Here is a 24007-nt window from a genome sequence, read left to right on the forward strand (position 1 = left end):
CAGTGGTTTCAGGTTGCTTGTCGTCCTCCTCAACGGTTTCAATCTTGGTGACTTCTTGTTTGTCACCCTTGACCTTCTTGATAACGCGAGTGCGGATCTTCTTCTTCTTTGGCTTGCCCTCTTCGGTGACGGTTTCAACAACGCGAACCTCCTCGGGAAGCTCTTGAATCTCTTCAGGCTTTTCTTCTTCGTATGGAAGTTCTTCGACAGTCACAGTGGTTTCAGGTTGCTTGTCGTCCTCCTCAACGGTTTCAATCTTGGTGACTTCTTGTTTGTCACCCTTGACCTTCTTGATTACGCGAGTGCGGATCTTCTTCTTCTTTGGCTTGCCCTCTTCGGTGACGGTTTCAACAACGCGAACCTCCTCGGGAAGCTCTTGAATCTCTTCAGGCTTTTCTTCTTCGTATGGAAGTTCTTCGACAGTCACAGTGGTTTCAGGTTGCTTGTCGTCCTCCTCAACGGTTTCAATCTTGGTGACTTCTTGTTTGTCACCCTTGACCTTCTTGATTACCCGAGTGCGGATCTTCTTCTTCTTTGGCTTGCCCTCTTCGGTGACGGTTTCAACAACGCGAACCTCCTCGGGGAGCTCTTGAATCTCTTCAGGCTTTTCTTCTTCGTATGGAAGTTCTTCGACAGTCACAGTGGTTTCAGGTTGCTTGTCGTCCTCCTCAACGGTTTCAATCTTGGTGACTTCTTGTTTGTCACCCTTGACCTTCTTGATTACGCGAGTGCGGATCTTCTTCTTCTTTGGCTTGCCCTCTTCGGTGATGGTTTCAACAACGCGAACCTCCTCTGGAAGCTCTTGAATCTCTTCAGGCTTTTCTTCTTCGTATGGAAGTTCGTCGACAGTCACAGTGGTTTCAGGTTGCTTGTCGTCCTCCTCAACGGTTTCAATCTTGGTGACTTCTTGTTTGTCACCCTTGACCTTCTTGATTACGCGAGTGCGGATCTTCTTCTTCTTTGGCTTGCCCTCTTCGCTGACGGTTTCAACAACGCGAACCTCCTCGGGAAGCTCTTGAATCTCTTCAGGCTTTTCTTCTTCGTATGGAAGTTCTTCGACAGTCACAGTGGTTTCAGGTTGCTTGTCGTCCTCCTCAACGGTTTCAATCTTGGTGACTTCTTGTTTGTCACCCTTGACCTTCTTGATTACGCGAGTGCGGATCTTCTTCTTCTTTGGCTTGCCCTCTTCGCTGACGGTTTCAACAACGCGAACCTCCTCGGGAAGCTCTTGAATCTCTTCAGGCTTTTCTTCTTCGTATGGAAGTTCTTCGACAGTCACAGTGGTTTCAGGTTGCTTGTCGTCCTCCTCAACGGTTTCAATCTTGGTGACTTCTTGTTTGTCACCTTTGACCTTCTTGATAACGCGAGTGCGGATCATCTTCTTCTTTGGCTTGCCCTCTTCGGTGACGGTTTCAACAACGCGAACCTCCTCGGGAAGCTCTTGAATCTCTTCAGGCTTTTCTTCTTCGTATGGAAGTTCTTCGACAGTCACAGTGGTTTCAGGTTGCTTGTCGTCCTCCTCAACGGTTTCAATCTTGGTGACTTCTTGTTTGTCACCCTTGACCTTCTTGATTACGCGAGTGCGGATCTTCTTCTTCTTTGGCTTGCCCTCTTCGGTGATGGTTTCAACAACGCGAACTTCCTCTGGAAGCTCTTGAATCTCTTCAGGCTTTTCTTCTTCGTATGGAAGTTCTTCGACAGTCACAGTGGTTTCAGGTTGCTTGTCGTCCTCCTCAACGGTTTCAATCTTGGTGACTTCTTCTTTGTCACCCTTAACCTTCTTGATTACGCGAGTGCGGATCTTCTTCTTCTTTGGCTTGCCCTCTTCGGTGACGGTTTCAACAACGCGAACCTCCTCGGGAAGCTCTTGAATCTCTTCAGGCTTTTCTTCTTCGTATGGAAGTTCTTCGACAGTCACAGTGGTTTCAGGTTGCTTGTCGTCCTCCTCAACGGTTTCAATCTTGGTGACTTCTTGTTTGTCACCCTTGACCTTCTTGATTACCCGAGTGCGGATCTTCTTCTTCTTTGGCTTGCCCTCTTCGGTGACGGTTTCAACAACGCGAACCTCCTCGGGGAGCTCTTGAATCTCTTCAGGCTTTTCTTCTTCGTATGGAAGTTCTTCGACAGTCACAGTGGTTTCAGGTTGCTTGTCGTCCTCCTCAACGGTTTCAATCTTGGTGACTTCTTGTTTGTCACCCTTGACCTTCTTGATTACCCGAGTGCGGATCTTCTTCTTCTTTGGCTTGCCCTCTTCGGTGACGGTTTCAACAACGCGAACCTCCTCGGGGAGCTCTTGAATCTCTTCAGGCTTTTCTTCTTCGTATGGAAGTTCTTCGACAGTCACAGTGGTTTCCGGTTGCTTGTCGTCCTCCTCAACGGTTTCAATTTTGGTTACTTTTTGTTTGTCACCCTTGACCTTCTTGATTACGCGAGTGCGGATCTTCTTCTTCTTTGGCTTGCCTTCTTCGGTGATGGTTTCAACAACGCGAACCTCCTCTGGAAGCTCTTGAATCTCTTCAGGTTGCTCCTCTTCGTATGGAAGTTCTTCGACAGTCACAGTGGTTTCAGGTTGCTTGTCGTCCTCCTCAACGGTTTCAATCTTGGTGACTTCTTGTTTGTCACCCTTGACCTTCTTGATTACGCGAGTGCGGATCTTCTTCTTCTTTGGCTTGCCCTCTTCGGTGATGGTTTCAACAACGCGAACCTCTTCGGGAAGCTCTTGAATCTCTTCAGGTTGCTCCTCTTCGTATGGAAGTTCTTCGACAGTCACAGTGGTTTCAGGTTGCTTGTCGTCCTCCTCCACGGTTTCAATCTTGGTGACTTCTTGTTTGTCACCCTTGACCTTCTTGATTACGCGAGTGCGGATCTTCTTCTTCTTTGGCTTGCCCTCTTCGGTGACGGTTTCAACAACGCGAACCTCCTCGGGAAGCTCTTGAATCTCTTCAGGCTTTTCTTCTTCGTATGGAAGTTCTTCGACAGTCACAGTGGTTTCAGGTTGCTTGTCGTCCTCTTCAACGGTTTCAATCTTGGTGACTTCTTGTTTGTCACCCTTGACCTTCTTGATTACGCGAGTGCGGATCTTCTTCTTCTTTGGCTTGCCCTCTTCGGTGGCGGTTTCAACAACGCGAACCTCCTCAGGAAGCTCTTGAATCTCTTCAGGCTTTTCTTCTTCGTATGGAAGTTCTTCGACAGTCACAGTGGTTTCAGGTTGCTTGTCGTCCTCCTCAACGGTTTCAATCTTGGTTACTTCTTGTTTGTCACCCTTGACCTTCTTGATTACGCGAGTGCGGATCTTCTTCTTCTTTGGCTTGCCCTCTTCGGTGACGGTTTCAACAACGCGAACCTCCTCGGGAAGCTCTTGAATCTCTTCAGGCTTTTCTTCTTCGTATGGAAGTTCTTCGACAGTCACAGTGGTTTCAGGTTGCTTGTCGTCCTCCTCAACGGTTTCAATCTTGGTGACTTCTTGTTTGTCACCCTTGACCTTCTTGATTACGCGAGTGCGGATCTTCTTCTTCTTTGGCTTGCCCTCTTCAGTGACAGTTTCAACAACGCGAACCTCCTCGGGAAGCTCTTGAATCTTTTCAGGCTTTTCTTCTTCGTATGGAAGTTCTTCGACAGTCACAGTGGTTTCAGGTTGCTTGTCGTCTTCCTCAACGGTTTCAATCTTGGTGACTTCTTGTTTGTCACCCTTGACCTTCTTGATTACGCGAGTGCGGATCTTCTTCTTCTTTGGCTTGCCCTCTTCGGTGACGGTTTCAACAACGCGAACCTCCTCGGGAAGCTCTTGAATCTCTTCAGGCTTTTCTTCTTCGTATGGAAGTTCTTCGACAGTCACAGTGGTTTCAGGTTGCTTGTCGTCCTCCTCAACGGTTTCAATCTTGGTTACTTCTTGTTTGTCACCCTTGACCTTCTTGATTACGCGAGTGCGGATCTTCTTCTTCTTTGGCTTGCCCTCTTCGGTGACGGTTTCAACAACGCGAACCTCCTCGGGAAGCTCTTGAATCTCTTCAGGCTTTTCTTCTTCGTATGGAAGTTCTTCGACAGTCACAGTGGTTTCAGGTTGCTTGTCGTCCTCCTCAACGGTTTCAATCTTGGTGACTTCTTGTTTGTCACCCTTGACCTTCTTGATTACGCGAGTGCGGATCTTCTTCTTCTTTGGCTTGCCCTCTTCAGTGACAGTTTCAACAACGCGAACCTCCTCGGGAAGCTCTTGAATCTCTTCAGGCTTTTCTTCTTCGTATGGAAGTTCTTCGACAGTCACAGTGGTTTCAGGTTGCTTGTCGTCTTCCTCAACGGTTTCAATCTTGGTGACTTCTTGTTTGTCACCCTTGACCTTCTTGATTACGCGAGTGCGGATCTTCTTCTTCTTTGGCTTGCCCTCTTCGGTGACGGTTTCAACAACGCGAACCTCCTCGGGAAGCTCTTGAATCTCTTCAGGCTTTTCTTCTTCGTATGGAAGTTCTTCGACAGTCACAGTGGTTTCAGGTTGCTTGTCGTCTTCCTCAACGGTTTCAATCTTGGTGACTTCTTGTTTGTCACCCTTGACCTTCTTGATTACGCGAGTTCGGATCTTCTTCTTCTTTGGCTTGCCCTCTTCGGTGATGGTTTCAACAACGCGAACCTCCTCGGGAAGCTCTTGAATCTCTTCAGGCTTTTCTTCTTCGTATGGAAGTTCTTCGACAGTCACAGTGGTTTCAGGTTGCTTGTCGTCTTCCTCAACGGTTTCAATCTTGGTGACTTCTTGTTTGTCACCCTTGACCTTCTTGATTACGCGAGTGCGGATCTTCTTCTTCTTTGGCTTGCCCTCTTCGGTGACGGTTTCAACAACGCGAACCTCCTCAGGAAGCTCTTGAATCTCTTCAGGCTTTTCTTCTTCGTATGGAAGTTCTTCGACAGTCACAGTGGTTTCAGGTTGCTTGTCGTCCTCCTCAACGGTTTCAATCTTGGTGACTTCTTGTTTGTCACCCTTGACCTTCTTGATTACGCGAGTGCGGATCTTCTTCTTCTTTGGCTTGCCCTCTTCGGTGACGGTTTCAAGAACGCGAACCTCCTCGGGGAGCTCTTGAATCTCTTCAGGCTTTTCTTCTTCGTATGGAAGTTCTTCGACAGTCACAGTGGTTTCAGGTTGCTTGTCGTCCTCCTCAACGGTATCAATCTTGGTGACTTCTTGTTTGTCACCCTTGACCTTCTTGATTACGCGAGTGCGGATCTTCTTCTTCTTTGGCTTGCCCTCTTCGGTGACGGTTTCAACAACCCGAACCTCCTCGGGAAGCTCTTGAATCTCTTCAGGTTGCTCCTCTTCGTATGGAAGTTCTTCGACAGTCACAGTGGTTTCAGGTTGCTTGTCGTCCTCCTCAACGGTTTCAATCTTGGTGACTTCTTGTTTGTCACCCTTAACCTTCTTGATTACGCGAGTGCGGATTTTCTTCTTCTTTGGCTTGCCCTCTTCGGTGACGGTTTCAACAACGCGAACCTCCTCGGGAAGCTCTTGAATCTCGTCAGGTTGCTCCTCTTCATATGGAAGTTCTTCGACAGTCACAGTGGTTTCAGGTTGCTTGTCGTCCTCCTCAACGGTTTCAATCTTGGTGACTTCTTGTTTGTCACCCTTGACCTTCTTAATTACGCGAGTGCGGATCTTTTTCTTCTTTGGCTTGCCCTCTTCGGTGACGGTTTCAACAACGCGAACCTCTTCGGGAAGTTCTTGAATCTCTTCCGGCTTTTCTTCTTCGTATGGAAGTTCTTCAACAGTCACAGTGGTTTCAGGTTGCTTGTCGTCCTCCTCAACGGTTTCAATCTTGGTGACTTCTTGTTTGTCACCCTTGACCTTCTTGATTACGCGAGTGCGGATCTTCTTCTTCTTTGGCTTGCCCTCTTCAGTGACAGTTTCAACAACGCGAACCTCCTCGGGGAGCTCTTGAATCTCTTCAGGCTTTTCTTCTTCGTATGGAAGTTCTTCGACAGTCACAGTGGTTTCAGGTTGCTTGTCGTCCTCCTCAACGGTTTCAATCTTGGTGACTTCTTGTTTGTCACCCTTGACCTTCTTGATTACGCGAGTGCGGATCTTCTTCTTCTTTGGCTTGCCCTCTTCAGTGACAGTTTCAACAACGCGAACCTCCTCAGGGAGCTCTTGAATCTCTTCAGGCTTTTCTTCTTCGTATGGCAGTTCTTCGACAGTCACAGTGGTTTCAGGTTGCTTGTCGTCCTCCTCAACGGTTTCAATCTTGGTGACTTCTTGTTTGTCACCCTTGACCTTCTTGATTACCCGAGTGCGGATCTTCTTCTTCTTTGGCTTGCCCTCTTCGGTGACGGTTTCAACAACGCGAACCTCTTCGGGAAGCTCTTGAATCTCTTCCGGCTTTTCTTCTTTGTATGGAAGTTCTTCGACAGTCACAGTGGTTTCAGGTTGCTTGTCGTCCTCCTCAACGGTTTCAATCTTGGTGACTTCTTGTTTGTCACCCTTGACCTTCTTGATTACCCGAGTGCGGATCTTCTTCTTCTTTGGCTTGCCCTCTTCGGTGACGGTTTCAACAACGCGAACCTCTTCGGGAAGCTCTTGAATCTCTTCCGGCTTTTCTTCTTCGTATGGAAGTTCTTCGACAGTCACAGTGGTTTCAGGTTGCTTGTCGTCCTCCTCAACGGTTTCAATCTTGGTGACTTCTTGTTTGTCACCCTTGACCTTCTTGATTACGCGAGTGCGGATCTTCTTCTTCTTTGGCTTGCCCTCTTCGGTGACGGTTTCAACAACGCGAACCTCCTCGGGAAGCTCTTGAATCTCTTCAGGCTTTTCTTCTTCGTATGGAAGTTCTTCGACAGTCACAGTGGTTTCAGGTTGCTTGTCGTCCTCCTCAACGGTTTCAATCTTGGTGACTTCTTGTTTGTCACCCTTGACCTTCTTGATTACGCGAGTGCGGATCTTCTTCTTCTTTGGCTTGCCCTCTTCGGTGACGGTTTCAACAACGCGAACCTCCTCGGGAAGCTCTTGAATCTCTTCAGGTTGCTCCTCTTCGTATGGAAGTTCTTCGACAGTCACAGTGGTTTCAGGTTGCTTGTCGTCCTCCTCCACGGTTTCAATCTTGGTGACTTCTTGTTTGTCACCCTTGACCTTCTTGATTACGCGAGTGCGGATCTTCTTCTTCTTTGGCTTGCCCTCTTCGGTGATGGTTTCAACAACGCGAACCTCCTCGGGAAGCTCTTGAATCTCGTCCGGCTTTTCTTCTTCGTATGGAAGTTCTTCGACAGTCACAGTGGTTTCAGGTTGCTTGTCGTCCTCCTCAACGGTTTCAATCTTGGTGACTTCTTGTTTGTCACCCTTGACCTTCTTGATTACGCGAGTGCGGATCTTCTTCTTCTTTGGCTTGCCCTCTTCGGTGATGGTTTCAACAACGCGAACCTCCTCGGGAAGCTCTTGAATCTCTTCAGGCTTTTCTTCTTCGTATGGAAGTTCTTCGACAGTCACAGTGGTTTCAGGTTGCTTGTCGTCCTCCTCAACGGTTTCAATCTTGGTGACTTCTTGTTTGTCACCCTTGACCTTCTTGATTACCCGAGTGCGGATCTTCTTCTTCTTTGGCTTGCCCTCTTCGGTGACGGTTTCAACAACGCAAACCTCTTCGGGAAGCTCTTGAATCTCTTCCTGCTTTTCTTCTTCGTATGGAAGTTCTTCGACAGTCACAGTGGTTTCAGGTTGCTTGTCGTCCTCCTCAACGGTTTCAATCTTGGTGACTTCTTGTTTGTCACCCTTGACCTTCTTGATTACGCGAGTGCGGATCTTCTTCTTCTTTGGCTTGCCCTCTTCGGTGACGGTTTCAACAACGCGAACCTCCTCGGGAAGCTCTTGAATCTCTTCAGGCTTTTCTTCTTCGTATGGAAGTTCCTTGACAATCACAGTGGTTTCAGGTTGCTTGTCGTCCTCCTCAACGGTTTCAATCTTGGTGACTTCTTGTTTGTCACCCTTGACCTTCTTGATTACCCGAGTGCGGATCTTCCTCTTCTTTGGCTTACCCTCTTCGGTGATGGTTTCAACAACGCGAACCTCCTCGGGAAGCTCTTGAATCTCGTCCGGCTTTTCTTCTTCGTATGGAAGTTCTTCGACAGTCACAGTGGTTTCAGGTTGCTTGTCGTCCTCCTCCACGGTTTCAATCTTGGTGACTTCTTGTTTGTCACCCTTGACCTTCTTGATTACGCGAGTGCGGATCTTCTTCTTCTTTGGCTTGCCCTCTTCGGTGATGGTTTCAACAACGCGAACCTCCTCGGGAAGCTCTTGTATCTCTTCAGGCTTTTCTTCTTCGTATGGAAGTTCTTCGACAGTCACAGTGGTTTCAGGTTGCTTGTCGTCCTCTTCAACGGTTTCAATCTTGGTGACTTCTTGTTTGTCACCCTTGACCTTCTTGATTACGCGAGTGCGGATTTTCTTCTTCTTTGGCTTGCCCTCTTCGGTGATAGTTTCAACAACGCGAACCTCTTCGGGAAGCTCTTGAATCTCTTCCGGCCTTTCTTCTTCGTATGGAAGTTCTTCGACAGTCACAGTGGTTTCAGGTTGCTTGTCGTCCTCCTCAACGGTTTCAATCTTGGTGACTTCTTGTTTGTCACCCTTGACCTTCTTGATTACGCGAGTGCGGATCTTCTTCTTCTTTGGCTTGCCCTCTTCGGTGACGGTTTCAACAACGCGAACCTCTTCCGGAAGCTCTTGAATCTCTTCAGGTTGCTCCTCTTCGTATGGAAGTTCTTCGACAGTCACAGTAGTTTCAGGTTGCTTGTCGTCCTCCTCAACGGTTTCAATCTTGGTGACTTCTTGTTTGTCACCCTTGACCTTCTTGATTACGCGAGTGCGGATCTTCTTCTTCGTTGGCTTTCCGCTTTCAGAGATTGTTTCAATAACTTTTACGGTTTCTGGCATTTCTGCTATTTCAGTTTCACAGAAATCAGTTTTTTGTGTTGGTGTCTTTTGTTCTGTGTGTGTTGTGTCTGTGCTTTGTTCTGTATCTGTGTAAAAAAGTGTGCATTTAGTTTATGGTACTGTTTGGGTTTTGTGGCATTGCTTTGTTTTGTGTAATATGTGCTTTGGGTTTGGAGGGTCAATTGGTAGTGAAAGTAATACGCCTTTTTTGTTGAACTTCTTAAAATACACCTATAGATATACTTACCCGAATCTAATTTTACCATTTTATCTAAACTCTTCGTTAAACTCTCTAACTTAATATCATCCTGTGTGTTTTTCTTCCGAACGCTATCAGTGTCATCTTTTAAAATGTGTAATGGTGCTTGTGACTCAGTCGTCGAAGGCTGTGCTTCTTCATGTGTTGTTGTTTCAAAGTGTGCAGTCTTAGGCATCAGCTGTGGTGTTTTAAGCGTGGACTCTGACACAAATTGTGTAGTTTGTAAGGCATTTTTAAGGTTCCCTTCTATTAGGGTTGGTTCGCAAACCAGTCTCGATGCTGTGGTAATGTTTATTTGTTCTGTTGTTACTGAATTATTTGTATCGAAGATTGTTTCTGCAATATCCTGATGTTTGTGTGGCTTTTCCTCTAGTGTATTAACCTGCTTATGTGATTCTGTTTGTTGGTAGAGATACGTACTCTGCGATGTGATTGATGGTGTCAAGGGTTTTTTGTCAGCTTGAAAGTCAATAATTTCCTGAACAGTTCCTTTCTCATGTAGCTCGTTTGTTAAAGGTGCAACTCTCATATTAGATGGCTGCGTTTTTGCGTGCTCGAAACTTTGGGTTTTGTTTTCCAAAAGTGGGCTTACACCTTCACAAGGAAGATCCTCGCTGTAAACAACGTTTTTGTGTAAGACTGTTTCTGGAATTGCTCGAAACTCATTCGGTGCATCTATTGCAAGGTTGCCCAAGGCTGGTGTCGTAGTCACCTCTTCTACTTCCGAGACCTTCAGCTCCGAAACTACATTTGTAACTGTCGTGAGGTTGGCAGTACCTGGCCTAAAATCACCATGACCTTCAATGTTTTCGTAAACGTTTACAATTGAACTCTCCGCTGGATTAAGAATTGGTTTTACAGAGCTGATCGCTGTAGTAGATTTTTCACCAAACTGATTCACAATATCGGGAGTTTGCTCATAAGTTATTTGTTCAGAAACCTTTGTAGCCTCACGTGGAGTTGGCTGAGATACGTGGGCTTTTTCTTCAGCCGGAATTTGAAGTTCAAATACTTCTTGAATGGAAGTCATGCTCACAACTTCTTCAGTAACTAAAGATTCATTTTCAACATTGGACACTTGAGCAGTGCCGTCTAGTATTTTAAGTTGGGGTAGGGCGTCTTCTTTTAAGAATGTCGACTGTATGGTTGTCAAATGTGCCTTGTTGATATCTGTATTTTTCGATGCCTTGACATATAAGCCGTGCTCTTTTTGGTCTTGAATGTCTTTTGTTATTTCGTAAGCATTTACTTCCGAAACGGTTGTATGTAAACTTACTTGATCTGTTTTGATTTTAGCTTGAACTCTTTCATCGTAAACGACATCAGCTTCACTTTCCAGTTCCAAAGGTACTTGTGTTTCTACAATGTGCGATTGATTTATTTTATCGTTAGGTGTTAAAGTAGCTAAGAATGGAGTTGGCTCTTGGGGTAACTCAATACAACCCACATTTTCAATTGGTACCACCTCAGTAACAAGCGTCTCCCGCTGCGAGCCTTCAATAAAAGGCTTACCGAAGTACTCCTTTTGCATTTCATCTAAGACATCTTCCTTTTGCATTATAAGGTTATCAGTTTGAACCTGAACTTTATTGGACTCTACTACAGTGACTAGCTCTTCATGAGCCTTCTGCTCAGCAACCTGAGTATCGTCAAATTGTACGGGAGATTCTAATGGGAGCACATCCAATACTGTGGTACTCTGAAGAAGATCTACAGATGGTTTTGCTTTAGCGTCTTGGGTAGGAACAGACTGTATATTTGACTCCTTTTGGAAAACTCGAGTTTGATGCGATTCTGCTGTGGCCTTATACATTGTATCGATGGACTCGACACCGGAAACAGATGATAAATCTGTTTTATTCAGCTCTTCAGATTCCTCTATTGCATGGGTTTCGGAAACATTTACTTCATGTTGTCTTCCCTCATAGTTCGTTTGAGCAAGTATTGCATCTAGAGGCGAAGTTAATATATAGTTAGTTTCTTCCACAGGTTGCGTTTTCGTAGTCACCGCCACGCCAAGCAGCGATGTTACATTATCGGACGTTGCTACGGCAGATGGCTGTTCATGGGTCTTTAGTTCTTTCTCAGCTTCAACAGTTTGCTGCAGATCTGTAGCATGAACTTGAGCGAGCCCATGTGTGATTTCCGCTTGATATTCTCTATGTTTAGGTGTCTCTTGGGGTTGTCCCATTCCTTCGTACAGTGTGGCCTCGTCCACGAGCTTAGCATGTAGATTTATGATATCATCCATGATTTTGGCTTTCTGGCTTAGGGTAGCTTTGGGCTCAAATGTTTTTTCGGATTCCAATACACTTTGATCCTCTGCGATTATCGATTGATTTAGGTTATCCAGAATCTTAGTAGCGGCTAACTGATCAGAGGATAAGCTATCAAGTTTGTCAGCTATATCATATGCAATGTGTCCAGTGACTACTGTATGCTCATAGGGTACTATAGACTTCTGAGGAATTAGGCTAACAGGGGTAGTCGAGTCTGGTGCCTTTGTTACTGAGTCGTAAACAATCGTTTCAGATAACCCTGTTTCATTTAAAATATCAACTTTGGGAGAAGCAAATTTGTTCGATACATTGAAATCCTCCAAGTCACCGGTGCTTTGGTTTTCTTGGATGCCTTCAATTAAAGGCAACTGAAGGAGCTCTAAAGCCACTGGTCGTGCGTTCTCCGGTTGCATGGGATTAGATTTAAGATCCTCCTCCTGCTCGAACGTGCCTTCCTGCCGAACTAGTGCTATGCCCGTCGTGGAATCCAATGTTATTTTTGTAAGTTTTTCACTTGGCTGGCTAATATCCTTCAGGATCTCCTCTTTCTCAAAAACTTCAGTTTCTCTAACATTTATCTCGTGGAAACTTTTTATTGAAGATTGAATCGATTCCTGTCTGGGTAAACTTTCGTTCAATTCGGAAACATGAACAAGGACGTCTATCTGTTCTAAGAGAGGGATTTTCTGGGTGGATTCATTTAGTTTCGGCTTAACTTGAATTTGGGGTGTAATATTTTGGTCTTTCAAGTCCATTGTACTTTCACTTGCAATTGCAGTAGACGTCTTCAAAGCTGTTGTACTTTCAATTAATTTTATACTACCAACAGATGCTTTGCTATAATCAGGTGTATCGTAGTCGCTTAAGGCTTCACTGGGAATGATTTCCTCAACGTTTGGTAGAATGATTTCCCCAATATTAACATGCGCCTGCAGTTTAGGCTGTTCCTGTTCCACTAGTTCGTTCAATGAATCCATATGTTGAGGTCTAATGGTGTTCGCCACAGGCAAAGCTGCTGAAGTTCCAATAGTAGCGCTCTGCGTGGAGTGAGGCTCATCAGCTGATAGAATGATTTCCCCCTCTAGGGTTAAACATGAACTGGTTTCAAGGGGCTGCAGCAATCCAAACTGACCTTCTGTTGTATGCAACTGAGGCTGCACTTCTTCCTCTCGTGGCCGAATACTTTCTAAGGTTGCCTGCTCCCTAACATCTGTTCCAAATTGATGCGGCATGCTAATATCTGCTAACACTTCCAATGGTTTGCTGTCTTTAGTGCTATCTACTGCGGACTCCAAAGGAATAACTTCCAGGCCCTCGGCATGCTTAAAAACGTCGGTGACAGCTTGGGCTTTGCTAAGCTTCTGATTGGGTTGAATATCAATAAGATCTGTGCTGGTCTCTGTGATTTGTACATTAGTCACATCCAATGATTGTTGGTTCTCATCCAGAACTATGGAAACGGTTTTGAGTTCAGGCTGTTGTGGGTGTTCCATAAGACTGGTACTCTCTAATAAATCGGGCTTACTTGCAACTCCAATTGACATCGTCTCAAAGACTTGATTGGCGGATGCAGAAGTTATCTTCTCCGCAATGATATCTGAAGATGTTACGCCTGGTTGAATTTCAAGTGTGCTTGTTACCTTTAACTCGGCAGGAATCATTCCTTCGGTAGCTGATTGCGGTATCGGCTCTACAACACCGGGCAGGATCTCTTCCTTCTCCGCAGTTGTGTCCTGTTTAATCTCCAGGGCAGCCTGCTTGACGAAATCTAAATTGGCATCCACCAACTCTGGAAGAGCTGAAACAAGTCCTTCTTCTGTTTCAATCACGGTTGAGGCCTGAACCTCTGCAACGACCCTTGCTTCGGCTATAATTACTTTGCCTTGGGCTGTCTTCCTGTCATCTTCTGGTACCAAGCCGATTGAATCAAAGAGGTCCTCTTCCTTACTCTCTGCTGTTCCGTATGGCTTTGTTAAAGTGCTCTTTGCAGGTTTGGTTAGTTCTACAATAGGTTCGGTGAGCTCAACTGCCGTTTCAACCACGTTTGTTGTCTGCGATTCGCCAATAATCAATGCACTTGATTGCCCCAACGTTCCTTCGGCAGTTTCTGGAATATCTTCCACTTTCAAGTCCCTTGAAATCTGTTCATTTGAAACTATTTCCAGTGTAACGACATGTTCCTGCGTATGCATATCCATAAAAGCCTCTTTTGTATCTGTCTTGAAAATAGGCAAAGCCTCCTCGATTGGACTCTGTGAATCTGCGGTGATATTCTGTAAACTTTGAGCTAACTCAAATAATTCCAAAACTTTAGTTTCGGCAGTTCGTTTCTGGGTAACTTCCCCTCCTTCCAAACTTTCAAATGGTTCGGTCTCTTGCACCTGAACTGGGATCTCCTCTGCCTTAATTGTAAAATCAGCTATGCCTTGCGTCGGTTGGATATTGGAAGGCATTTGCTCAAAGCTTTCTAGCACTTCTGTTACGCTTCCACTAACTGCCTTGTGTTCAATAACAGACGTCGTAGATGACTTTGGAGCCTCCTTGGTGTCCTGTGGCAACTCGCCCAAAGAGTCTTCCGGTTGGCACTCGCTAATTCCAAGGCTGATGTTAGGAGTAACTTGCGGAGCTACATTTTCACCAATTGGTTTCGCTTGACTGACGTCTGGTCCAACTGTTTCAGTACTCATTACTTCGGTGATAACTAACTCCTCCTGATTCAGCATTTCCTGCTGAACGATCTCTTCAGTGGTTTTTAAAGATTTTAGCTGTTCAATAGTTTCCAGTATAGGTTGTTGTTCTGCGGTTAACTCATGTGACAACAATATGTCTCCATGTGCTTGTTGAGCTACGGTCTTCAACGGCTTGAGATCCTCGATAGCTTCTTCTATGCTTGTACCTTCAACAAGCAAAGGGCGCGACTCTTTAATCTTTCGCTGTGCCTTTACGGATTTTGGTATTCTTGATGGTAACAAATCCCTTGGAGAGTCATCCGTCTTCGTTTCGGCCACACTCACTGCGTAATTTTGCCTCACTTCGACATTTTCAGTGAGCTTGCTCTCTTCCGGCTTGGGAGAATCCCTCCTCTCTTCAATATCATCGAGAGTCAAGCATTCCTCTTTGATGGGCAATACCTTCTGAGGTAGTATCTGGTCTTGAACCTGAGCTGGAATCGGTTTCGGTGTAGAAATTTCAGTGGTGACTGCAACTGCGACTGTTTCGAGCGTGTCTATCGGTAGATTTTGCGTGGATAGTGTCTCGTATGCGGGCAGAAGCTCTTCGATTTGCTCAAGAGTTTCTGCCTGCGGTGATCCTGTGGTTTTTTCGTGAGCCAGTGTTTCTCTTTGTTCGTATTTGGTTGTGGACTCGGAATATTCCTGTTCCTGTTGTATGTGTTTTTTATGCTTTTTGGTTTTAGTTTTCTTCTGCACAATTTGTTCAGACTGAGCCTGTACTTGCACTTGTTCTTGTATTTGCACATGATCTTGTTCTTGCTGTATGAATTGTTTTTCCACTTTTGTGGTTGCTGTTTCTGCGAATGTAATGTAATTAAACAATGACAATGTCGACCTCTCGTTGTGTTTTTCATTAAAAACAATTTACTAACAATGATGTTAACAGCTTTAAGGCCGAGCAAGCATCATTCATTTAGTATCTGTGATGAAATATAAAGCGAGCGGTAAAGCAAAATGACGGGCACATCAAATGATAGGACGAATTCTTTATTCTATTTACAGATGGAATGCAAACAGACAGAAATCGTAGATAGACCTTACCTCATTTAACATCCGGTAAACATCCAGTCTGGCGTGCAAAGGATAAAGCTCTTCTACTCTTGAAATTGAATGCATATTGCTAAAGCATTAGAGTGTGCGAAAGTCAATAAAAGTTAAGCTTATATGGTACAAAGTAGCAGCAAGATATTGAACTTAAAATCAGGTAGATATAACTTTTAGTGGTAGTGATTAGCGGTTAATGGGTAAATTTATTATTCAGTGTCGTCTTTTTAGAATATACACATTATTTGTTTTCGTTTGGCTTAACAAAGATTTAATTGTTATATTCGTAAAGACAATATTTATTATTGTTTTTGTATTTGTATTTTTTTAATAATATTAATTAGGCTGTAGTTGAGTAGTTCGTGGGATGGTACATCGTTACTGGTGGGATTTATTTAACTGGTGGTTTGTTTTTTTACAGGACATCTGTGTTTATGTTCAAACCTTCTTGGACAATTATCGTTCGTTCCTCAACAAATGTTTCCTCTGTCGATTATGGTTTGGGATTTTATTGGCCGTGTTTTGGGATTGGCACGAAAAGCGTAGGTAAGTTTTACAAAGCAGAGTTACATATTAAAAAAAAAGAGATAAAGAAAATTTTCAGTAAGCAATAACAAACATCTCCTCATATATAAAACGCTTTCAGCTAAGATAGCTCCTGTTTTCGAACTGACACTCACCTATTTTCACATGCGTGATGGCCTCGTGACTTTCAATTATTTGCGATGTCTCTACTATTCTCTAGATTTCCGTGAATCAAATTAGATAGAAATGTTTGAAATATGTAAATATCCATCTGCCCATTGTTTTCAGATGTATTTCAGATATATTTAACTCAAGTTGAAATGCAAAAATTAACCCCAATCAAGGAAACGAAAATGAAATTTGAAATATTCTTTTTAAGCATTTCAACCGTCTGCACAGAAAAAGTTTAAAACGAACAAAACAGAAACACATTGAACATAATTCAAACCTCCTTTCCACAAATCTTCCAGTCCTGCGATATGAAGTCCTCCCTAACAAACTTTCGTATGACGATCTCAATGGTGATTTCGTACGTCTGGATCATGCGTATGAAGGCCTTGAAGCCGACAGTAGCTGCCAGGATGGTCTCGTCCTCATTGGAAGACTCGCTCAGAATTTGGGAGATCAACTCTTCGTGACCTTCTCGCTCAACGAGCTGCACCAGGGCCGATTGGGACTCAGGTTTCTTCAGGGATATGAAAATGTTTTGCTCATACATATAGGTAATCTCGTAATGTTCACAGCCGTAGCGCAATAGCAGTCCAATCGTGGCCAAATCTCTGAGGGCAGACTCGCCAATTTGGCCAAACGACTCGGCCTCAATTGACTCGAGCAGCCATTGGACTTCTTCGTGGTGCGATAGCACTTGAACGTCCTCAATGGTTATGATTTTCTGGCTGATTTTCGTGCGAATAAGTTCTACCGTTTTGGTTATTTCTATCTTTTTGCTAGATACGTAACTTTCTTTCTGCTCTACTTTCACTTCAACTTCATCTTCCTCTTCCTGCTGAATTTTCTCCTCAATCTCTTCGACCTCTTCGATTTCTTCCACTTCTTCGATTATCTGACTGCTGCGCTCTTCCGCATCGGCAACTTTACGATCCTTCACTTCCATAACCTCGGATACTTCGCTCTTCTCTACCAGTATAGACACGGGTTGCTTTACTTTGATCACATTCATTGTGGTCTCTGCCGTGCTGGCTGGAATAATTCGGATTTCTGTCTTTTGCACGGTCTGTGATTCTGAGGCCCCGGATCTCTTCACTACGGATTTTTTGCCGGCCTTCTTCTTGACAGTGGTCTTGACTTTGGTCTCCTCGACTATGGTGCTTGTGGATGATATGTCGAACTTGGCGCGAGTCATCGCCATGCCAATCTCGTTTATGAGCTTGCAGTTATAGTAACCGCAGTCTTCGTTTGTAATTTTCATTATTTCTAGCGTTGCTTCCTGTTCCTGCACTACCATGCGATACTTTTCAGATGCCCTAAGCTGAACGTTGTTGAAATACCATTGAATATCTAAAGTCGGAAGGTTAGAAACCAAGCTACATCAGGCCCCGAAACTAAAACTCTTTCGCATACAATACCTGGTATCGGGTTGCCTGCAAACTGTATCGTAAACTTGGCTGTTTCGCCTAAGGCAGCACGGCAGTCACGCATTTCGTTAAGTAGTGATGGCGAGCATTTAGCAGCTATAAGCACAAAGATGGCATAATATCTATGGATTAGACGCTACTCAGAAAATCTAAAAGCGGGAGGAGTGGATAGCTGCGTGTTTATCAGTGTACTTACACAGAACAATTTACAACGAGTTGGTTTTGTGTGGCTTTGAGTGCATACATTTTTGTCTGTTTGATTTTGAAATCATGTGATAAAGAAAGAGCTATGAATAATAACACTAAAAACTTTTTTAGATACATGCAACATTGGGTTATTCGACACAATGTGAAGTGTAGAGCAAGCAGCGTTCTGGGAATGTTATAAAATTTCTTTAGATTGGATTGAACACTCTTATAAAATGTTGGGTTAGCTTAAATTTAGAATAGTTGCAAATTTCAAATAACCAATTACTTGCAGATGATATACAGATATTGATACTGTAAGAGATACATTTTATATACGAAAGATGGAAAGAAAAATTTCAGTTTATACTAAAAGTTCTATTTCTATTGGCGTTTACTTTTTGGATAATTTGATTCATAGAGGGCATTGTGGGTTCGGGTTCGGGTTCGGGAGGGGTCAAGCCTTAGAGCTGTAAGGGACTGAGACAATCACAAAGCTACAGTTTGATTGGGGAAGGGCACTTCACAGGTTCACATATTTGTTGCTGCTGTACGATACAACGTATTATACATGGACAAATACAAAATAGAGACGAAAATAGAATAAGACAGGAGACAGAGGACAGAGAACAGACTTTGTGAATATTTGTAGTTTTGTGGTTTAAGACAAAGGCACAGTAGACATTTGTGTGTTGGTAACACGAAATTAAAACACATATACACATAACAGTGGTAACAGAGCGCTGGCATTAGTTGAGGATACATACCTTTGAGAGCCACCTGCATTTCCTCCATCTGAGAAACCCATTCTGGCTTGCGGTAGTCCTTCGATCCAACGATGCCTTTTGGTATAGATGTGAACATGGTGGAAGTAATAAACAACAAATCATTATTATATTTGCTTGACGAATAGTACGAACAATATCTGTAAAGTTTTTCTGGTTATCCTTTCCCTAAAATAGTATTGCCTTTTTATAGTATATATTGTGTAAAGTGGTGCAAGTGTTTAACATAAAAGTGTAAGGGGATAATTGGGTTGGAATAAGGGAAAGGGAGATTTTATAAAATGCAGCTCCAAAAACCTGAAAAATAATTGTACTAACAAAGCCAAATAACAGTTGATTCATATTATAGATTGCACTGTATACGGAATAAACCAAATTAGTACCTTCGACGGCGAAGAGGGCCGTGGTCACTGCCACACCAAGTGGATTGTATGCCTCAAAACTAATTGTACCCAAATCATCGGGATAGACGTGGTTGATAACTAACACTGAGGTGCCGTCCTCAAAGTTTTCGATCTGATATTCCTCGGAGGCGAATATCTGCTCGTCGTCGCGCAGCCATTTAACCTTCGGTTTTGGTTTTCCAACGACCTTAACCTCCAGCTTCGCTTGCTCGCCCTCTTTGGGCTCGATTTTCTCTGGTAGTTTTTTAATTATTTTCGGTGCTTGTTCGTCGATTGAGAGGGTCTAGAATAGTTTGCGTTATTTGGAAGATTAGCATGAAAACTCCTTCGCTAGAAATCTCAAGTACAACAATTACGCTTACTCTATCAAGGAGATCCTCCTCAGATCCTGTGAGTCCAGTGATTTCAGAATCGGGGATATATTCAAATGCTAAAAAATACACATTCGAAAGCATTATCAATATAAGCGTGTCTCCACACGGAACTTCGTTGCAACGAACTCAAAAAATGGGAAATTATATACAAAAGAGCGGATCAGTGGGATGTTTAGGAAAATGTGAGGGAACGATTTTAAAAACTTGATAGACAGATAGTAAGACTTTCAAAACAGAAGATTCACATGCAGGCCTACAAGGCCAGTTAGTACGAAAGGGTATTCATAGAACTCAGTTGTCAGGAGAGAGTGTAGTTATTGGGAAACCTATGTAGGTGGGGGATGCATGTAGTGTGTAGAGTGGCACTACTTCCAGCTGATTAACTAGTTAACTACCGATAGATACTATCACAAGTACCTTGTATTTTAACGTTTGTCTTGCTCACGCTCTTGCCAATCTTATTTGTGGCCACGCACTCGTATTGACCCTCGTTTTCGGGGAAAACTTCTGTAATCTGCAACTGGCAAACGCCTTGCAAGTCTTGCGATATCGTAGTTTCCTTGTTCTCAGTGATCTTTTCCGCATTGTGGTACCACTCCACCTTAGGAGTGGGTTTTCCAGTAACTTGGCAGGTCAGCAGCAATGCTTCGCCATCCATTACCTCTACGGGTTGGATGAGTTCCTCAATGAAACGCGGCGATTCGAATTCCACTGCCTCCTCTTGGGGCAGTGTCTCAATTAGGTTGACGGTGGCCGTTGATGTCACCGAACCACCCACATTCTCGGCTCGGCAAGTAAATGGCCCGACGAATTGCTTCTGGAAGTCCTCAATCAGCAGCGTTGACTTATTAGCCTGGCTAACGATACGCACTTCGTTGGAACTCTTGACTGGTTCATTATGCACGAACCACTGGAATGACGACAGTGGTTCAGAGTCCACCACCGCTTCGATAATAGCCACTTCATGCTCGCCAAAGTATTTAGGTTCAAGGGGTTGAATAAATCTTGGAGGTCTAATTTGCTCATCGGGCTTCTGATCTGAAACCACCACTGATCCTGAGGCCTTGGCTTCGCCCACCTTGTTCTTGGCCCAAATTTCATACTTTCCAGTTCGTTTGCGGGTCATGTTTACAACCTTAATAGTAGTTGTCGTCTCCGTGGTTTCAATGATGATCTCCTCATTCTCGATAACCTCACGGCCGTTGCGCATCCATTTGATCTCTGGCCTAGGCAGGCCGTCGTATTTGGCTTCAAAGAAGAGGGTACCACCAGTGGGCACAACAACGGCATTCAATGGAGTTACGGTGGGCGCCTTTAGTATCTCCCGAGGTACTTCGTCAACCCGACTAAGAATATTGGCATTTCCAATGGCTCGACCAAATTGATTCTGGGCTTGCACGGAGTAAATCACGGCTTCATTTGGCGTGGGGTTGATGACCTCCAGGGCCACATCACCAGTTTTCTCATCATAGAACATTTGAACTGTTTCGCTGGGGATAACTTCCTCTATACCTCTGTACCATTTGACCTGAGGATTTGGCTTTCCTGTCACTTGACAGGTCACCGTAACCTTCAACCGCTCGGGCTGCTTCTCCTCAGTAAACTCAATCTTAAGTGGTTTCGTAAACTGGGGTGCAACTCCTTGTTCTTTTTCTGTTTTCAATGTGAATAAGTAGTATTTAAATATTTGGTGTGCTTGTAGTGTAAGGTTAAGGAATTATATACATAAAGGTTGGGGTCAAGGTAAGTTAAGTTTGCAATTTCAGATTGGCTTAAAAACCTCATAAAAAGATGGATTTCCGTTGTACCAAAAAGAAAACGGAAATCCCTTTTAAAACCTATAATTAATGGAAACTTACCTAAAATAATGTTGGTACGACTTGTTGCCACTCCAGCCTCGTTCTTGGCCTCACATGTATAGACGCCAACATCGCTGGGTGTGACCTTGGCAATCTTCAGCTGTGCCACCTGCTCGACGACAGTGATCTCGTACTTCTCCGAAGCAAACAGTAGGATGTCGTTGAAGTACCAGTTTATCTCTGGGAATGGAACACCCTCCACCTTGCACTCAAGGACGGTGGGTTCTTCGGGAACGCATTGACGAGGACGCAGTTTCTCTGTGATCCTAGGAGGTTTGATCTCCTTCTTCTTCTTTTTGACCAATTTGCGTTCTTGGCCAATAACCTCGGAGGTGGTCGTCTCCTGTTGGTTCTGCGTAAGCTGCTGATCCTCTATGAGCTCCTCGTCGGCCACCTTGTCAATACCCTCTTGAATGCGCTTCTGCGTGATCAGCTCCAGTTCAGGCAAAGGCTGACTGTCATCGAGAACCACGCGACGTTTTTCTTTCTTGATGATGTTCGAGGTCACCTTCATCTCCAGATCACGTCGGACGTCCTCCACATCCAGCTCGATGAGCTGTTCAGTCGTAATAAATTGAGGTCTTGTGTCTTCAGTCTTCTTGAGTAGGGTAATAGTCTTTTGTGAGATCTCCTGCGATATTTCGTCCACCTTTTCGATTTCAGCAATGGCTGCTTCCAGCAGCTGGGGTTGTCCTTCGATGGATGCTTCCTTGAGTCGCTTCGTGCGCTTCTTGTGTGCCTTTTGCTTCGCCTCTGGCGTTTCCTCTGTGGGCACAACTTCCTCTTCTGGCAACACGTCTTCTGAAACTGCCACAACCTTGACATCGTCCACTGGCAACTCTTCCACTTGATCTTCCTCTGCAATAGGTTCGTCGAAGGGCTCGGCCACCTCTTCGGAGACTTCGTCCACCGAGGGTGTGGCCGTCTTCAGCTTGGGCTTCTTTTTCTTTTCCTTCTTAGCCTTGGGTTCCTTAGGTTGCTTGTCTTCAGGCAACTTAAGAGGTTCAAGTTCAAGATCCTTCTCTTCGATTTCCGGTTTGTCTTCTGGTACGAGTTGTGGACCGGGTATCGCCTTCGAGGGCTTCTGGGGCTCTTCCACTGGTTTTGATGGAATTGGCTTTAGTTGAACCTCTTCAGGTTGCTCTTCGGGCAATGGACGGCGTTTACCTGATGGCCATTTCTTTTCCTCCAATACTTCCTCGACCGGCTTCTTCTTTTCTCCTCGCTTCCACGGTACCTGAGGTTGCTCTTCCTCGGGCTTCGGCTCCCTTTCAAGCTCGATGTGTTCGGCTTCTTCAAGTTGGGTTGGCTCAGCATCAGGAATTTCGGGCAGGTCTTCGTGTTTCGGCTTCTTCACCTTCTTGATCTTACGCTTCTCCTCTTGGACGATCTCTTCCTCCTTTCTCTCGACATGTTGCAGGTCCACTTCCTCCAACGTGACTTCCTCGGGCTTGATTGATGTGCGTTGAGTTGGTTTCAAGCGCACCTCCTCGATCGTCGCCTCTTGGGGCAGCTCTTTCTTTGGTCGAATGACTCGCTTAAGGGCAACCTCTTCAACCTTCTCGACAATTTCTTCTTTTCGTGGCTTTGGCTTGGGTGCAAGCTTTTGTTCGGGAAGAACTTCTTCGACAGGAAGTACTTCGCGAATTTCTTCGACTGGTTGCACCTCTTCCGGTTGAGCTTCCTCCTCCTCAAATTCTTCAACTTCTTCAACTGGCTCTTCAGTGGAATCTTCAGTAGCACTCTTTACCTTAGGTTTCTTCTTCTTAACGCGCTTCTTAGTCACGTCCACGATTTGATCTTCGGTGGTAACAACGAACTCTTTCACCTCGAATTCCGTTTCCGAGGCTTCAGGCTGTGAGGTTTCTGACACAACGGCGGTCTTTTTCACGGGTTTTAGCGTGACCTCTTCTACTTGTTCTTTCTCGGGCAGAGGGCGTTGTTTCCTCGGCGCAGGTTTGAGCGAAACCTTCTCTACTTGCTCAACTTCCTCGGCTTTAGGCGCTTCTTTAGGCTTCTTGGGCTCTTCAGGTACGGGTTCTTCAATCTCTTCGATTTGCGGCTCCTCAACCTGCTCTGGTTCCTCTACGGTCTCCTCCTCGGTCACCTTCTTCTTGGGTTTCTTGACCTTTTTCGTCTTTTGTTGCTCCTCTAGAATTTCTTCCTGGGCTTCGATTATTTCTTCCTCTTGAGGAGCTTCTTCCACTTCGGTAGTATCTAAAGTCTTCTTTGGTTTCTTCACCTTTTTCACCTTTCGCTTCTCTTCCAAAATTTCTTCTTGCTCTACAACCTCTTCGTGTTCTTCAATAAGCTCTTCTTCTGGAATTTCCTCTTCAGGCTGTTCTTCAACATCAGTCTTTTCAACGGTTGCTTTGGGCTTCTTTGCCTTTTTGACCTTTTTCTTCTCTTCAACAACCTCTTCTTGATCTTCCACGATCGTTACTTCCTCCTCGACGATCTCCTCTTCTGGAACTTCGTGTTCTGGCTGTTCTTCCACTTCCTCAGTCTTCTCGACAACAGTCTTGGGCTTCTTCACCTTCTTAACCCGGCGTTTTTCTTCAACAACATCTTCTTGTTCTTCAACAATCTTAGTTTCCTCTTCGATTACCTCTTCTTCGGGCTGTTCCTCTTCGGTCACTTGCTGAGTTGGCTTAGGCTTCTTTGTTTTCTTAACCTTGCGTTTTTCTTCAACAATTTCCTCGAGTTCTTCGATTACTTCTTCTTGAGGCAATTCTTCCACCGGCTGCTCTTCAATAACCTCCTCAGAAGCTTCCTTTGTGGGAGTTGGCTTAGGCTTCTTTGATTTCTTAACCTTCCGTTTTTCTTCAACAATTTCCTCGAGTTCTTCGATTACTTCTTCTTGAGGCAATTCTTCCACCGGCTGTTCTTCGATAACCTCCTCAGAAGGTTCCTTCGTGGGCTTTGGCTTGGTCTTCTTGATGCGACGCTTTTCTTCAACGATAATCTGCTCTTCCTCAACCACTTTCTCGACTTGGGCATCTACCTCATCGGGATGCACTTCTTCAACGGGTTCTGGCTTAGGAGCCTTCTTCTTGCCACGCTGCCAAAGAA

At 44.7% G+C, this 24007-nt stretch overlaps 1 protein-coding gene across 5 annotated transcripts in view; it reads right to left on the reverse strand.

Annotated features, from left to right (window-relative positions):
- LOC108113606 (titin) overlaps positions 1 to 24007 on the reverse strand; it is an 81231-nt gene that overhangs the window by 31067 nt on the left and 26157 nt on the right. For 3 of the 5 annotated variants that reach the window (XM_041817927.1, XM_041817926.1, XM_041817928.1), the window contains exons 12-13: positions 18281 to 18355; positions 9141 to 14960 (exon numbers count right to left, since the gene is read on the reverse strand). In XM_041817927.1, coding sequence (XP_041673861.1) covers positions 9141 to 14960; positions 18281 to 18355 — 5895 coding nt within the window. Of the gene's footprint in view, positions 1 to 1564; positions 7604 to 8668; positions 8980 to 9140; positions 14961 to 15651; positions 15694 to 15887; positions 15949 to 16180; positions 17251 to 17318; positions 17424 to 18280; positions 18356 to 24007 lie in introns of all 5 variants that reach the window. The other 2 variants (XM_041817930.1, XM_041817929.1) reach the window with 2 other exon arrangements.

Source organism: Drosophila eugracilis, unplaced genomic scaffold, assembly GCF_018153835.1.
Source record: "Drosophila eugracilis isolate 14026-0451.02 unplaced genomic scaffold, ASM1815383v1 contig_2088, whole genome shotgun sequence".
Taxonomy (NCBI): domain Eukaryota; kingdom Metazoa; phylum Arthropoda; class Insecta; order Diptera; family Drosophilidae; genus Drosophila; species Drosophila eugracilis.